Source organism: Eubalaena glacialis, chromosome 13 (genome assembly GCF_028564815.1).
Source record: "Eubalaena glacialis isolate mEubGla1 chromosome 13, mEubGla1.1.hap2.+ XY, whole genome shotgun sequence".
Classification (NCBI taxonomy): domain Eukaryota; kingdom Metazoa; phylum Chordata; class Mammalia; order Artiodactyla; family Balaenidae; genus Eubalaena; species Eubalaena glacialis.
Genome location: NC_083728.1, coordinates 56,247,545 through 56,263,300, shown reverse-complemented (window position 1 = coordinate 56,263,300; position 15,756 = coordinate 56,247,545). Strand labels below are relative to the sequence as shown.

At 63.6% G+C, this 15,756-nt stretch overlaps 2 protein-coding genes across 2 annotated transcripts; one reads left to right on the top strand and one right to left on the bottom strand.

The window, feature by feature from the left end:
* Nucleotides 1–4,245: 4,245 nt before the first annotated feature.
* On the top strand, nucleotides 4,246–11,870 carry LOC133102814 (mesothelin-like protein). The gene is made up of 15 exons (XM_061207868.1): nucleotides 4,246–4,285; nucleotides 5,058–5,178; nucleotides 6,201–6,321; nucleotides 7,304–7,398; nucleotides 7,522–7,648; nucleotides 7,732–7,922; nucleotides 8,208–8,298; nucleotides 8,507–8,648; nucleotides 8,982–9,169; nucleotides 9,247–9,402; nucleotides 9,475–9,602; nucleotides 10,216–10,335; nucleotides 10,420–10,525; nucleotides 10,741–10,996; nucleotides 11,429–11,870. Exons 1-15 carry the CDS (start codon nucleotides 4,246–4,248, stop codon nucleotides 11,680–11,682), a joined length of 2,136 nt encoding a protein of 711 aa, XP_061063851.1. The 3' UTR covers nucleotides 11,683–11,870.
* Nucleotides 11,871–12,213: 343 nt separating this feature from the next.
* MSLN (mesothelin) lies at nucleotides 12,214–15,382 on the bottom strand. The gene is made up of 10 exons (XM_061209163.1): nucleotides 15,301–15,382; nucleotides 14,663–14,706; nucleotides 14,468–14,558; nucleotides 14,042–14,220; nucleotides 13,795–13,950; nucleotides 13,477–13,619; nucleotides 13,271–13,398; nucleotides 12,855–12,949; nucleotides 12,473–12,659; nucleotides 12,214–12,397 (listed from the first exon to the last, which is right to left on the bottom strand). Exons 1-10 carry the CDS (start codon nucleotides 15,380–15,382, stop codon nucleotides 12,303–12,305), a joined length of 1,200 nt encoding a protein of 399 aa, XP_061065146.1. The 3' UTR covers nucleotides 12,214–12,302.
* Nucleotides 15,383–15,756: the final 374 nt, after the last annotated feature.

Below are 15,756 nucleotides of genomic sequence, written 5' to 3'. Positions count from 1 at the left end.
CCTTCACCCTCTGCCCTCCTCTCTCCGCCACCATCTAGCCCCCCTCCACCCTAATGCCCTCCTCTGCCATCGACTCTTACCTGTTTCGCCCCCTTCTCAGCATTTCACCACTGTCTCCTCCTTAGGTCCCTGCGGAGCATCAGCCCCTCACCCCCAGCGCAGCGCGGCCCGGCCCACAGACCTTGCTCAGTGAGTGTGTGTAGAGAATGAAGGAATGGTCCCCAAAGGACTCAGGGCCGTGAGCCCACCTTGTGCAGGCTTCCCGCCTCTCCCCACGCCCCCTCCTCATGGCCCCACCCCCTACGCCTCTGGGCGGTGCTCAGCCGCCGTCATGCCTGCTGTTGCCACACGGGGTCACTGCTGACCCCGGCCCCTCATAGCCCTGTCCTCTTGAGACTGCGGTGACCTTTGGAAGTTCCATTTCCCATGGACACACCCAGTTGCTTCCCAACTGCTGGCACCTGCCAGAGGGTCTGGACCTACAGGGGCTGTGGCCAAGCCAGGACCATCCTGACAGCCCTTCCTTCCAGGTGCCCCCAGGGGCCCCTCCCCACCCAGCTCAGGCAGGGCTACCCCACAACACCCCAAAGGGTGGCCAGGTCTTCCTCCCTGTGCCCCAGCGACTGGCCACATGTTGGGGCCCTCCCTGGGGCACAGGTCCTGAACTTGAGAGGGCACTTCTCATGCCAGGACAGAGAGAATTGTTTTTCTTCGGCTGGCTGGCATCACTGCTGTCCCCCCCACTCAGGTCCCAGGAAGCTGCTGGTGAGGCCAGGGGGCCAAGGGTCACCCCCATCCCCACCCTTCTGTAGCCAGAGGTCTCGGCTGGGCCAGGACCCAGCCTCCAGGGCCCCCACCCCCGACCCCGGCCACAGGGACGGGAGCACACAGCCACCGCCACCACGTGGCCCTGGGGCTCCAGCCCCTGCTTACTGCCAAATGGCCTGAGGAGGTGAGCCAGGTTGGGGCCTTGGGACGACCCTGACTGACGGTCTGCAGGGTAGGACCAGTTGGCTGAGGAGGGGCCTGGGGTAGAGCGGAGAGCAGGCGTGACCCGCCGCAGAGCACTGACCTGGGCATGACAGCCTGGCTCAGGGCCCATGGGCTGAGCCTGCAGAGCAAGCGACAAGACAGACAGGAAGACAGGTAGACTGGACAGACAGACAGGCAGCCACGGAAGGAGGGAAGGCAGGATGAAAGGGCGACGGAGGCCCATGGGTAGGAGCTGCCCCGGGGATGTTCCACGTATATTTCCCCTCTCCCCACAGCCTGGCTCCTCCCCCTGAAGAGCCCTGTCAGCCCCTCTGAGAACCCCCAGGGCCACAGATCCCGACCTTGCTCCCTACAGGTATGCCGCCTCTCCTGTTGGCCCCAGGACATGGGGTCCCCCCAGTCCATCTGCCCCCCACAGCCTACTGTGGGGCAGCCCATGAGTGGTGACGCTCCAGGGGGCACAATGTCGGCAGGTCAGGAGCACACCCAAGTGCCCAACCCAGCCGCAGGGCCCAATCCTGCCCCTGCTCACTCTGTGTGGACAGGGACAAGCCGTCAGCCAGCATGGGCCTCAGTCTCCTCGTGTGTACAGCGAGCATTGTGCTGTGCTGCTGGCGGGGGCCGGATTCCACGAGCAGTACGGGACAGAGGTGGGGACGGGTGTGACTCTCTACAGCCCAGCACTTGCTCTGTTGCTGTGGTCATTTGTCCACCCGGGGCCTGGGGCTTCCCTAGAGGCCAAACCCAAATGGGGCAGCCAGCATCTGGCCTCCTGCACTCACTGGCCTATGGGGAGTGTCCTCCAGCCAGGCCTGGACCCTGGGGTGGGTGGAGACCCCACCACCAAGTGACATCCCACCCCCACAGACCCCTCAGCATCCAGAGCTCCAGCAAGCCCTCAGCCAAAACCGAGCGCTCCAGAGCTGACCAGCCAGCCTCAGGGGGTCAGTGCTAGAGCCCAGGGTGAGCCTGCCCCCCTCCAATGGGACCCGCCCCCTGGACCCCGCCCGCCCTCCAGACCCTGGGGGTCACTGGCCTCACTGCCACACACCCTGCCAGATGGAGCTGAGCTGGCCCTCCTGGTGGCCAAGGGGCCCTTGGAAGCCCATCCTGGGCCAGCTGGACGGGGAGTCACTGGACAGTTTTCAGGGCAGAGGGGCTGTCACCACAAGTTCTGGGTGCCCTCCAGCTCTAGATGCTGCGGCTGGACTCCCATGGGGGCCTATCCAGGGGCCGGGGAGCGATCCTCGGCTGGTCCCTCCAGCTATCGGTCCCCCAGGGTCAGCACCTCTGCTTGTCTGCGGGGCCGGGGAGCGATCCTCGGCTGGTCCCTCCAGCTATCGGTCCCCCAGGGTCAGCACCTCTGCTTGTCTGCGGGGCTGGCTCGATGGGCACGTGTGGTCCTTGATGCAGGTGGTAGTTGTTCAGTGGCTGAACCCATGTCATGGGGGCTCAAGGCCCCAGAGTCCTCTTGGCCCTGCCAAGCAAGGGCAGATGTGGTGAAAGCTGGGGCCAAGGGCCAGCCTGGGGCACCCAGCCCACCCCACCTCAGCTGGGGAAGAAGTGTCTGTGGGCACCTTCATTCCCAACCCTCCCGCAGCCACACCTCCTGCTCTGCCTTGGAGACCTGCCCTGTGGAGCCATCCCCGTCCTGGGCCCCAGGGTGCTGGGCACCAGCCCACATGTGTGGCAGGCACAGCTCTCCCATTGAGGCTGCCTGCACACCCTCCCCGCCCCACAGTGCACACACGTGTGGACATACATGGCCGGCTCTGCTCCAGTATCCACAGTACAGAAACACGCCACACGTCACTCAACCCAGGCCCCACAGTGGGGCCACGTGTGCCTAAGATCCCTGCAGGGGACACATGAACCACATGCACGTGTGCACATAGATGTGTGTGCTCCCGGGTGCACACGGACGTGCATGTGTGCTCACACACGGATGCCAGCACACATGGCAAGTGCAGGTGTGCACGTGTACAAACGCAGGTGCGACCCTCAGGGCAAGGTCATGGCTGAGCCAGGCCCCCCCAGGGGAGGTGTGTTTGCTGGGCAGCTGCCAACTGTGAGCTAAGCCTCCCGCTCCTGTGAGGCTGGGGAGCAGGTGCCCGCTGCTCTTGGGGCCCCCAGGGGCTGACAAGGCAGCATCACCTGGTATAGCCCCAGCCCCTCCCCTACGCGTCTGCCTGGCAGGTGTCACTGCAGGAGTGGGTGGCCGGCAGGGCAGGGTGCTGAGCGAGGCATGGAGGTGAGTGGAGACCGTGGTGCCCCCACCCTGCACCACCCCTGCGCCCCGAAGCTCAGTTGCAGGGGCTGACACAGACCAGGGTGGGACCACTGGTGTCTGGAGCTCCTGGCACCACGTCACCTGGAGCAGCCTCCTTCTAGGACAGACAGAGTTCTTGGTGCTCAGGTGAGGGGCGGGGGTGGGACGTGAGCCACGACCAACTGGACGCACAGGGCCCCAGCTGTGAGTCTGGCCTCTGTGCGGCCCTGGGCAGGTAGCTGAGCCCCTCTGAGCCTCCGTCTTGGCCCCCACTTGGGGCGGTTACCCCCCATCTTCCTCCTGGGCCATGCAGAGTCCAGAGGCCCACAGGTGCCCCAAGCCAGCAGCCCGTGCAAGGCCGTGGTCCAGGAGCCAGCAGTGTGGACCAGGCTCCCTGGCGCAACCCCCTCCCCAGGCCTCAGTTTCGGTCTCCACCATGGCCAGGGCTGCTGGCAGGCTGCAGCATGGGTTGTGCCCAGGGCCAGGTCTCACTGGGCATCCGAGGCCCTGAGAAGGGAAGGGGGCTGCCTGGGCCGCCTGGTGTGGGGGTGAAGCTAGGGCTGCACCAGGGCAGGTTGGGGGCCAGCAGGCCTCTCACCCCAGCTGCTGCAGGGGCTCACTGGGACCGCCGCCCACCCCCACCCCCGAGCTGTTGAGAGAGCTGTCCACTGGAGACACGGCAGCCCAGCTGCAGATCCCCTGAGCCCTGACCTGCGATAAGAAAGCCGGGATTTGGCCTGGCTCCCCCTCTGCCGCTCCCTTTTGTTCCAGAGACACATTGCTTGTGGGTTGTGCCCTCCTGAAAGACGAAGAGACACGGCTGCAGCCCAAGGTTTGGGGTCACCTGCCCTGCATGGCACCTGTCCTGTGTGACCCTGGGTGGTGACCTCCCCTGTGTACCCTGCCCCGGCCTCACCACCTCCTGTCTCCTCTCCAGCTTGACCCGAACCCGCTGCCTGTGACCCCGGTGCCTTCCTGCCAGGATGACCAGTGGGCACCGCACAGCCATGGGCCCCAGAGCAGGTGAGATGACTCTCCCTCCCCCTCTTGGGGGGCAGCTCCCATGGCCGGCTCCTCGGGGTGGCAGGATCACCCTCTTTCCTCCTGAGCCTCTACTGGGGGTCTGGGAAGGGAAGGGGGGTGGCACAGATGGGGCACTGTGGGTGGGGGTCCTGTTGGGGACAAGGCAGGGACAAGGGGGGCCATGGCTAGAAGGGACTGAGCAACCGAGGAGCAGGAGAAGGTGGTAGCTGACCCCTGTCCCTCTGCTCAGGGGTTTCAGGGCTCAGACTGTGAAGACAGAGCCACAGGGGGTGGAGGGAGAAGGTACACACATGTGGACACTGGTAGGCATGCATACAGACCATCACATAGGTGTGCACATGCTTCCAGACACACAGTCACAGGCCACCAGCTACACATGCGAACACGTCGTCACATGAGTGTATACACTGCCACACCAGCAGGCACACAGCTCTACTGTGTAGTCATGCATGCCATCCCACACATGTACACCCCACTACACTTATATATACACCACCACCCCTGTACATACCATTAGGGGCACAGGCATACAGCATCAGACAGTTGTGTATACAGGTAGACACACTGCCACACATGTTCACCTGATCACACAGCACGCTCAGACCCAGGCTGGCACACAGGTGACCAGCACCGTGGAGCTCCCAAGGACTCTGTATTGGGGCTGTCACAGGCCCACCCGGGACACAGGGAGCCCTGGGGAGACCCACACTGGACGCTCCCACACAGATGCTTATGGCCTGTTCTGTTCCAGGTGCCCTGGTGAGCCCGGGCCTCGCCTTCCTGGTGTCACTCACTGCCCACTGCTCTCATCCCCAGGCCGAGGGTGCCACCCAGGGAGGGCTGGATGTCAGCAGGGCCAACCTGTGGGCCAGGTGAGTGCAGGTTCAGAGTCACAATGAAGTTTCCGCAGCAGATTCCTTGGCAGGCCTGGGTGGGGGTGAGGAGGGACCATCCCCAGGGTCTGCATTTGACGGCCCAGGCATGGCCGGGGCAAGACTCTGATTCCCGGCTCCGATATGGGGGGCCTGGCCCTGCCTGCCCAGGTCACTCACTGGAGATGGCTCAGGGCAGCTGGTGTCCTTCATCAGAGTCACACCCACATGGCTGGGACAGGACCCCAGGCCATCGTGGCTGGCTGGGGCCCGGGTCCCCCCTCCTCGGCCCGGCAGACAATCACTTTTTTTTTTTTCTGGGGGTGCCGCATCATGCGGCATGTGGGATCTTAGTTTCCCGACCAGGGATCAAACCCACACCCCTTGCATTGGAAGCACGGAGTCTTAACCACTGGACTTCCAGGGAACTCCCAACAATCACTTCTTGTCCTGAGGCCTCTCAGCTTTCTTCTTTCCACCCCAAGCTTTGCTGCCCTCTCAGGTCCCAAACTGAGACTCTGTCCTGGTGGGGGTTGGAGGCCACTGATCTGCCATCAATCAATTGATCAATCAGTTGACTGATCAGGCAGGGCTGGAGGCCAAGCTGGACCAGCTGGGCCCAGGCTAAGGTCTCATGAGGCCTGACCCTTTCCTGTGCACAGATCTTACTAGATTCACATCACAAGGAAGGCCTGGCTGCAGTCACCCAACAGGTGCCCTTCAAAACCTCAGCCATCGCTGGGACCTCAGAGCCCCAAGCTCTGGAACTGGGCCTCAACCAGACCCTGAGTCTGGAGAGGGGCCACTTTTAAGCCCGGCTCATAGCTCAGAGCCCAGCACCAACAGGGCGCCCTCGGGGTAAATGTGTGGTGTGCATATGCTGGCAGCCAGAGCCTTGCTGTCCACACCTCCTGTGTCTCTCACCCCCACCCTGTGTTGAGGAGTCTGACCTCCACCCCAAATGCTGCAGTCTGGGGCCCCTACTCCCTCTGCCCCTCACTGTCTGTCTCCTTTCTGCCCAGTGCCAACACCTCCCTCCTGCAAGGCTTCTGGTGCCAGCCGGCCAGTCAGCTGTCCCGGGACCAGCTTGCCGCTCTGATCAGGAAGATGGAGACGCAGCATGTCCTCCTCGGAGCCTGGCAGGTCAGCGGCGGCCCCTGCCGAGACTGCCTGGGTGTCGAGGGCAAGGGCAGACTCCCTGGAGAAGGGCCCCGGGGACGGGCAGGAAGGGAGGCATCCCTGGCAGAGGACCCAGGCAGCAAGGGCCAGGAATGTGGTGCCAGGACACGGAGTAGCTCTCCTGAGCACAAGAGCCCTGTGCTGGAGAGCTGCACTGATTGTCTCTAAACCGACACAAGATGCGCCTCTCAGGTCACCCGACGGACAGGAAGCCGGCCTCTGAGGTGGGCTTCTCCCTCCCCTGGGTGATGTTCCAGTGTGGCCCACTTTGGACTGTTTCCAGGACTTCTCACCAATCACCCACAGACCCCTGCCTCTTGTTCTTGGTTTGGTGAGGGCTTGCCTACCTGGCCTCCATCTGGCACCTGTGGCAGGTCCTCCGGGCTCCCCGAGGGCGAGGGGTCTTCCAGCCTGCTGGCATCTCCTCCACCTGGGCTGTGAGAGGGGCCAGCTGAGCCCACCTGGACCCACAGCTGACCCAAGCGTCACCAGTCCCTGAGTTTAATAAAAGGAAGGAAGGAAGGAAAGCTATTATTTTGTCTTATTATAAAATTAATATAAAATTAGTAATAAATCTGAAACAACCCGAAAGTAGGCCAAGTAAGTGGGACAAGACGTCCAGGCAGGGGTGCATTGGATAAGCAGACCCTCAGTGAGCCAATGTGGTGCAGTGGGGGCTGGGGTGGGCAAGGGCCTGATGCCAGAGGGGAGGGGGCTCTCACGCTGGGTTTGACCCGTTCTGAGGCCAGTTCTCGTGTGGAGGTTGAGGCAGGAAGAGGAAAACATGAAGTCCAGGGACAGAGAGCCAGCAGGCAGAAGGAGGGGACGGGTGGACGTGGGGACGGGGGCTGAGAGGTAGGTGGGGGACCCTAAGACGGGCAGAGGGAAAGGGGCTGGGCGAGACCCCGGCCGGGCAAGGAAGTGACACGCTGCCTGCCCTCCCCAGCTCAGCTGCCTGGCCAACCTGGCCAACCTGGCCACACAGCAAGGCCTGCAGGGCGACTTTGAGCTCCACCCCACCAACCTGCTGCTCTTCTACGAGCGAGTGCCCCTCCCCGCCCAGCGCCCAGCCGCATGGCCTGAGCGTGCTCCCCAGGGACACCTCAGTCACTCAGAGGCCCCCCAGTTGGCCCCCCTCCTGACAGCCCCCCAACCTTCCCACAGCCTGACACAGGTGAGGGAAGCCGACTGCCAGGCCTTAGTCCGCCGCGCCGCCCAGGGCAACACAGGGATGCTGGCCAACCTGCCCGACCAGAGGGCCACCCTGCGGCACAGGGCCCTGGCCTGCCTGGTAGGCACCGTGGGCCAGCCAGGCCAGGACAGGACGGGTGATGGGCAGTGGGACCAGGCTCATGCTACCCTGCTGTCCTGCAGGGAGGGCCCCGCCCGAGCCTCAGCACCTCCGACCTGCTGCTCCTCGGGGTCCTGGTGTGTGACATGGATGCGTCCAGCATCATGGCTGCAGACCCCCATGTGCTGCAGAACCTGCAGCGCTGTCCCCAGCTGATGGCCACCCAGCAGGCCGCCCTCAACAGGCTGCTGGCCAGCGGCAGGACCAGGCTCGGGTGAGTGGGGGCCCATGCCTTCTGCCCAGGCCTCCCCTCCTCCAGCTGATAGAGGAGGCAGCCTGGGGATCAATGTCCACAGCCCCACTGACCTCTAACCTCTGACCCAGCTCCCACCCCATTCTGACCCTGCAGCCTATGGGGTATGGGTTTGGGGTGCCCAGAGACCTGGGGTGGGAGAGTGTCTGCTGGACAGGCCCTGGGAACGGCACTCAGGGAGGGCAGGTGGTCTGATGGGTCTGGGTGCTGCTCAGGGCCCGACACAGAGCCCCCTTCGCTCACCAGGCCCCCTGGCTCCTGGAACCTGGAGGGGCTGCAGGCTCTGGGACCCCTAGCCACCTACATCAGCCCCAGCCTGTGGATGCAGGTGCAGGAGGTAGGGCAGCGCCCCGAGGCAGGTGGGGATCCAGCCAACCTTCCACCAGCCTGCCCAGGCCTGATGGTCGGCCGGCAGCCACTCTGATGCCCAAGTGCTGTCCCCAGTCGCTCCTCATCACAGAGTTTCTGTCTGTGGGGAGGAAGGAGGGAACAGGTAGCCCTGGTGGCCCTCCCCAGGGTGTGGACTCTCCAGGCCCGCCCGCCAGGCCGTGGGCCTGGACTTCTTTGGCAGCATAGTGGCCACGTGCTGGGCAGGGCAGCTCAGCCAGCGTGATACCAGGCGCTTCGGCACTGGCTTCCTCGAGGTCAAGGCCAAGTTGGTACCCTCACGGCCCAAGTGGGACACAGGTCAGCGTGGCCACCATGGCCTGGGGATTTCGCATCTCCCCCTGCTCGGGCTCCTCATCCCAGAGTGGGGTCACCAGAGGCATGGCATCCTCTGCCTGGACCTCCTGAGCTTGGCCCAGGGTCTCTGTCCAGGTTGTAGGGAGTGGTCAGAGTCTGGTGGGGCTGGACTGGGAGTTGAGACCAAGGTCAGGGTTGAGTCAGTCTGGTCCAGGCCAAGTTTTTGGCTAGGAGTCAAGCTTGGGAAGGGTCAAGGTTAGGAGTGAGGTGGGGCCCAAAGTCAGCAGCAGTGCTGACCAGCTGGGTCCTCAACACCCGCACTCCACCTTGCCACAGAGAGACCCTTCATCCGTGGCGACATCACTGCGGCCACGCTGCACGACGACCTCTTCCTGGTGCGCTACGACTGCGTGCAGCTCGAGTCCTGCCTGGGCAGCCTTGTGCTCAGGGCCAAACTGGACCCCCTGCTGCAGCACCCACTGCCCGCCCAATGCCAGCAAGTCGTCAAGGCCAAGCTGGCTCAGGTGCGCCAGCGACTGGCAGTGGGAGGCGGGTGGCGGGCCGGCCGTGTGGCCTGACCACCACCTGCCTCCCACTGCAGGTCTACCCAGGCGGCGTCCCCGAGGAGCAGCTGCGGCTCATCCCCTCGCTGGCCTACCTCTACTCCCGCGCGGAGATTGGCCAGTGGCACATCACGTCCAAGGACACGGTCGTGGCCCTGCTGGCCCCAGACGGGGCCCTGGAGAACCAGACAGAGGTGAGGGCGGGGGTAGGGGTGGGCGGGGAACCCCACTGACCCTGGCCTTGCAGACCCCAACCCTGCCCGCAGGCCATCCTGCAGAAGTTCCTGGACCACAACGGCACCATCACCAGTGCCCTGCTTCTGGCCATCGGGGGCTCCCACCTCTGTTGGATGAGCCCCCGCCAGATCCAGGCCATCCGGCCCTTGGAGTTTTGGTGAGCCCACCCAGCAACCCACCCCCCACGCCTCGGAGCCACCTCCACTCCTTGGCCAAGGAAGGATCCGGTGGGGGCCCAGGCCAGGCCATCGTAGGTGATTAGCTTCTTTCCTATGGCCTCCGTAACAAAGGATTACAAACAGAGTGGCTAAAAACAACAGAAATGTGTCCTCTCACAGTCTGGAGGCCAGAAGTCTGAAATTAAGGTGTCAGCAGGGCTGGGCTCCCTCTGAAACCTGTAGGGGAGGCTCCTTCCTGCCTCTTCTAGCGTCGGGGCTGCATCACCCCCATCTCTGCCTCTGTCACAGCTGGCTTCCCACTATGTCTGTGTCCAAGTTTCCTTCTTCTTATGACACCAGTCATTAGATTTAAGGCCTACCCTAAATCAGTATGACCACATCTTAATTTGATTACAGCTACAATTAGGAAAGACCCTATTTCCAGATAAGCTCACATTCTTAGGTTCTGAGTGGACGTTAACTTGGAGGAGACACTACTGAACCTAGCACGGAGAGCAAGAGGAAAGCTGTGGTTCAGAAAGAGGAAGCCAGGCCCAGCGTCCAGAGGAGGAGGGGCCTCTGGCCTGCCCATCAGCCTCACCCCCCACCCAGTCTGGCCGGAGCCCTGGACATCTCCTCCTGCCCTCAGAGCCGCAAGAATATGTTCTACGACAAGGCCCGAGAAGCCTTCGGCAGCGCCAGAACCCCACACGCCTACTACAGCTTCACGCACCCCCCCACCTCGGTGAGACCTCGCCCTGCGTAGGGCACGCCTCCCGGAAGCCCCGCCCCGGAAGCCCCGCCCCTCGCCGCTGCCCCGCCCCTAGGCGGTGCCCCCGTGGAGGAGCTGCGGCACCTGGCCCAGGCTAACGTCTCCGTGGACATTGACACTTTCACCAATCTGAACCCCCGAGTGCTGCAGGTGGGCCCGGGGGCTACCCGTCATGGGGTGGGGCAGGGCTGGCCTAGCCGAGGATGCCTAGGTTACGGTCTGCAGGCCCCAACACCCACCCCAAAGTCGGAGGTGTGCAGGCAGTGTGGGCCCCAGGTCCCTTCTCCAGGTGCGTTCTGCCGGGTCTCACCCCTGCGCTCCGGCCAAGCATTGACCCCGCCCACGACCCCTCGCTCCCCTCGCAGAGCCTGAGCGTGGGCAACGTGACGACGCTGCTGGGCCAGAACGTGGGGGACCTGCAGAAGGCTCACAGCCACCCCACCATCAGCTCCTGGCTCCGCAGCCTCAATCAGTCAGCCCTGGGCGAGCTGGGCCTGGACACGGACCCAACCGGTCCCACCGGCCTCACCCACTCGACCACTGGGACCCCCAACACCACACCCTGGACACCCCATCTAGTCCCCACCTCACACTGGCCTTGGAGCACTGACCCCAGCTCAGGTATGCCTGCACCCACCCTCCCCACTCCAGCGGGCCATCCCCCCTCTGCCCTGTGTGCCCCACCTCCCCCGACTGCTACTAGCTTCTTGTCTTGCACCCAATCTCATTCAGCAATGGCCTACTCTTTCCATCTGCCTCCTCGGGTGACATCTGGGTGACACCGGCTTCACCCTGCATTGCCTGCTGAGTTAGTGAAGGACACTTCCTCCAAAATCTGCTGAGCAGCAGAAAGTGGAGAGTGGGGAAGCTTTGAGGTCCCTGTCGGGGCCCAGAAGAGCAACTGTACATGGGGGTCCTCACTGCTCTTCCCCACCCACAGAGATGGTGTGAGCCCTGAGCCCGGCGCAGGGGCCGCCCAGGCCTGGGGGATGCAGGACAGCCTGGGGGCTCCCAGCTGGACTGAAGGGTGCTCCTTCCATGTTCCACCTACAGGCAGCCCACCAGCCCACCTGGGGTATCTGCCACTTTCTGTGGCCCTGCCGTCTGGCCTCCTGTGGCTGCTGTATTGGAGCACCCCGGGGCCCAGCTGGAACCACTCACAGGGCACCTGCCCCGTGGCCTCCAAAGACAGCGCTGCCCCAGCACCACTTGCAGGAAAACCGGGGCTGGTAGGTGGAGCTGGATGCCTGCCTAGACCGAGATGCATGCCCCATGCCCAGGGGACCTGGCCATGTCCCACATCCTAGGGGCCTGCAGGGCCAGTGCCTGCCCACACCCAGCTCCCAGGACCTGGGCCCAGGGTCACTGCCACAGCCAGTGAGGGAGATGCTGCCCCTGCCATCTGGCTTCTTCCAGATGAAGAACTGGGGCTGGGGAGGGGTTTCCGCGGACTGACTTCGCCAATTGATTTGAGTAAAGGACGAGGTGATCTTCCTGCCTGTGTCCCTTTGCTCTGGGCCCGAGGGGGGACAGAGACCCTCTTAGCTAGGATCAGGACTCCAGCCTGCCATCTCCTGGGGCAGCAGTGTCACCAGAAGCCACCCTGAGTGTTGGCTTGGCCTGGGGGGAGACCCAACAATGGAAACAGCATCAGGAAGGCCCTGAGGGCCCCCCTGCCTGGAGTCCCTCCCCTTTCCAAGTGCAAAGAAGAGGGGTTGAAACCCAGGGAACCCTGTCAACTGGGCCACAGCCATCAGGGCCCTCCCACCCAGTTCTCAAAACACCACAGGGCACCTCTTCAAGGGGGGATAGGGCTTCTTTTATTGAGCTCTGGTGCCCTCGGGGTCGGACAGAGACAACCCAGGCCTACTCCCAGCCAGGTGGTGTTTCCATGGCAGGGCCCAGTTCCCAGAGCACAGCAGTGGGCTCAGTTCAGGATCAAGGCCAGGAGCAGACTTGGGGTCACAGTGAGCACAGGTCCAGGTCCTAGTCTGAGGAGGTGAGGGCCTCCCGAGGAGGCCTCTGCGCAGAGAAGAGGTGACTCAGACCCTGCCCCTCACTCTGCCCGACACCACCCGGCTGGCCACCCCAGCCCACCTCGGACGTTGAAGTCCAGGACCAGGTAGCCGTTGGGGGTGCTGCCGTGGAGCCCCAGCCCCAGAATGTCCAGGTCCTCCTGCGACTGCCGGGAGATCCAGTCCCGCAGCGGGCTGTTCCCCTCCTCAGCCTTCAGGCCTACCAGGTTTGCACCCAGAAGTTTCTGCACCTCAGCAATTGTCAGCGGCTGCCAAAGCCCCCAGACAGGGCTCAGGGTCTGCCTGCCTTTCCCCAGAAGGCTGCTGTCCTCTACTGTCCAAACCATCCCATGCTGCCCCACCCACAGACCCTGCCTTGGCACTTCCAGACTTTGGAGGGGGGTTTGGCTGCCTCTCCTGAGACCCCGCCCCACCAGAGGCCCTGCCCTTCTCCGTGGCCCTACCAGCACAGCCTTTCTCCGCAGCTTCTTGAATGTGGCCACGTCCATGTTTATGTTCTGCTGACTGAGAGCCCGCAGGTCCTCCGTGGGGGCCCCACCTGCCCACGGGGAGAGGGGCCCCCAAGTGTGAGACCTTGCAGCAACCCCCAGTCTCACCCTCTGACAACAGGCTACCAGAAGCCACTTCCTTTACCAAGAGTCCCTTTTCCTAAGAAATTCCTGGGCCCCTGGTTTGCCTGGTGACCACCTGACCCTCTGGGTTGGAAGATAGGCTGGGGGTGCCCAGAACTCACAGGGTCTCAGCCTACACACACTTGGAGGGATGGAGGGCACATTGAACACCGGTCACACCACCAGCGGGCTGCCCAATGAGAGGGGGAGCCTCAGGGATCACGCCCCCCATGTCCTCCCGGGCTCACCCAGGTAGGGCTTGATCCTTGTGAAGTATTCAGACCCGCTCATGTTCTGGAAGGTGATGCGGGCCTTGGGGCAGAGGACAGCCATCTGCCATGGGCTGCATGTGTCCAGGTCCTGGGGCCTGGTCGCCCTGAGGAGGCAGCATAGGGCCGGGCAGTGAGCTCGGAGCACAGCACACCCACCACACCTGACAGACCCCAGGACTCACCAAACAACGTTGAGCTGCATGAAGCCCAGCTGCTCAGGGCTGAGGAGGCACAGGTAGGTAGCAGGGAAGGTGGCCAGGGTGTCCAGTGTGGCCTTGTCCAGCTGGCCCCCTCCCCCTACATAGCGGGCAATGAGGGCGGCCACCTGTGGGAGGAGGCCACTCAGTGGCTTGGAGCAGGGAGAGACATATCCCCTGGGGCCTACACAACCTCACACCCTGTGCAACCCCCAGGCCTGTACCACCTCACACTCTGTGCCCCACAGGCCTGCACAACCTCACACCCTGTGCCTGCCCCTCCCCACCTCCGCAGCCAGTCACCTGAGCATCCATCCCATGCCCTTTGCTAACTTTGAGCAGAGATTTCACGGTCTCCAGGGAAGTCACATTCCACTTGTGGATGTCCTCGGGGGTCACCCAAAGGAAGAAGTACCTCAGGTGCTGGATCAGGGACTCAGGGTACCCCTGTGGGTAGACCTTCCGGGGGAAGGGACTATGAGGGCCGCCGCCACTCCCCGGGCAGCTGGGAAGACTGCGCTACAGCAGGCAGGCAGGAGTCCTGAACTACCTCATCCAATTTGCGCTTGAAAATGTGCAGCTGCTGGTAGGTGAAGGGCACCAGGTTCACCTGGTCCATCTGAGCGGCCAGCAGGGCTCCGTCCACACAAGCCTCCAGCTGCCACTCCTCGTAGAAGACAAGGTTTTCATCCACCACTTGGGCCTTCCGCCCCGGGGGGCAGGCCTTCTCTGCAGAGGCAGGCAGTGGGTTGGGGGCTGGACATCTCCTGTCAACCTCCTCTTCCTTCCGCACCTGCGCTGGGACCCTGGGCACCACATGACTCTCCAGGCCTCAGTTTACCCATCAGCAAAATGGAGCAATTTTGTTCACTCTCCTGCATTGTCATGATTGAATGAGCTAAGTGGCTAGGAAGGACTGCAGGTGTGGACAGGTGAGACCTCACAGTCTCCCAACGCAGCCGGGCACCGTGCTCACTCTCTGTGCCCTGCTGGGCCCTCGGAAGGATGACGGTCACCTCAGGCCGCTGCCAGGACAGGTCCCGTTGCAGCCATGGGGTCATGACACCCTGAGAACAGAGCAGGGCTGGGACTGAGCCGCGAGTGTCCTGGCTTCCAAGGATCCCCACCCAGGGCCAGAAAACCCTCCCCTGATTCCCCAGAGGGGCCTTACCAGTTCCGTGTCTGCAGCCTGGGCCCTGGAAGGTAGCACCCACCCTGCAGGGGAAGGGACACCAGGCTCGAGGGGATGGCAGGGGCTCCACCCAGGGGAGGAAGGAGGCAAAGCCAGCCCCTCCCAGCCCCGTGCACACTCCATGGGTGTGGAAGCAGAGGGTTAGGCCCCTCACCCTATGATGTCACAGCCCACGACACCGAACCAGGGAGCACAGGCCTCCCACATCCTCCTCCTGGGGCCCCTCTGCTCAGGGCAGGCAGAAACCTGTCCCATGGGCACCCTCAGTTTGGCCTGTGCCCCCATCACCACCCTGCCTCTGCCTCCAACCCCACAGGGCACTGTGGTGCAGCGGGGGTGCCAGACACAGTCACCTCTGGGGGCAGAGACAAGGCTAACAGCCTGCCTGGGACTCAAGGCACCCGCGGAGGTTCAGGACACTTCTCTGGAATCAGGGGCACCTGCCCAGGACTCGGGACACCTGCCCGGGAAGGGGCTGGGGGGCACTGCCCACAGCCGGAGAGGACGTGTAGAGCAGGTAGAGCCTTTCCTAAGGCCCCGAACCCCTGAGGACCCTCGGCTGCCCTCTGTGCTCTCTGCACACCAGCGTTTTGCGGCAACCCGCCCTCATGACTCACCGAAGCTGAGAAGGAGCAAGAGGCTGCCGTGGGTGGGAGTCCCACAGGACCCCAGGCGGGGTTGAGCAGTCTGCAAGGCCATAGTCTGTGGAGGACAGCCACTCTGATGTCCCCCCTGCTTCCCTGCCCCCACCATGTCCCCCTACCCATGACACTGCCCCGGGCCAGTGCGGGGCCTTGGGGGGCTGCAGGGGCCTCAGGCCCCGGAGGGCTCCCGGGTCGAACCTTCACAGGCCTCCACAGCAGTGTCTGTGCTGCCGCCGGCCCTTCTCTCAGAACCAACCAGCACGCCTGCCCCACCCCCTCCGGGAAACTGGCCCCTTCAGCCAGGGGTGTCAGGTCTGAGTCAGCCTGGTCCCCAGCTGTGAGGGCCCCAGCGGGCAGCCAGCAGCTGGCGCCTGTCCTCTCTCCCTGCAGGGCAGGGCCGGGCAGGACAGGGCAGGAGAGTTTCGTGCG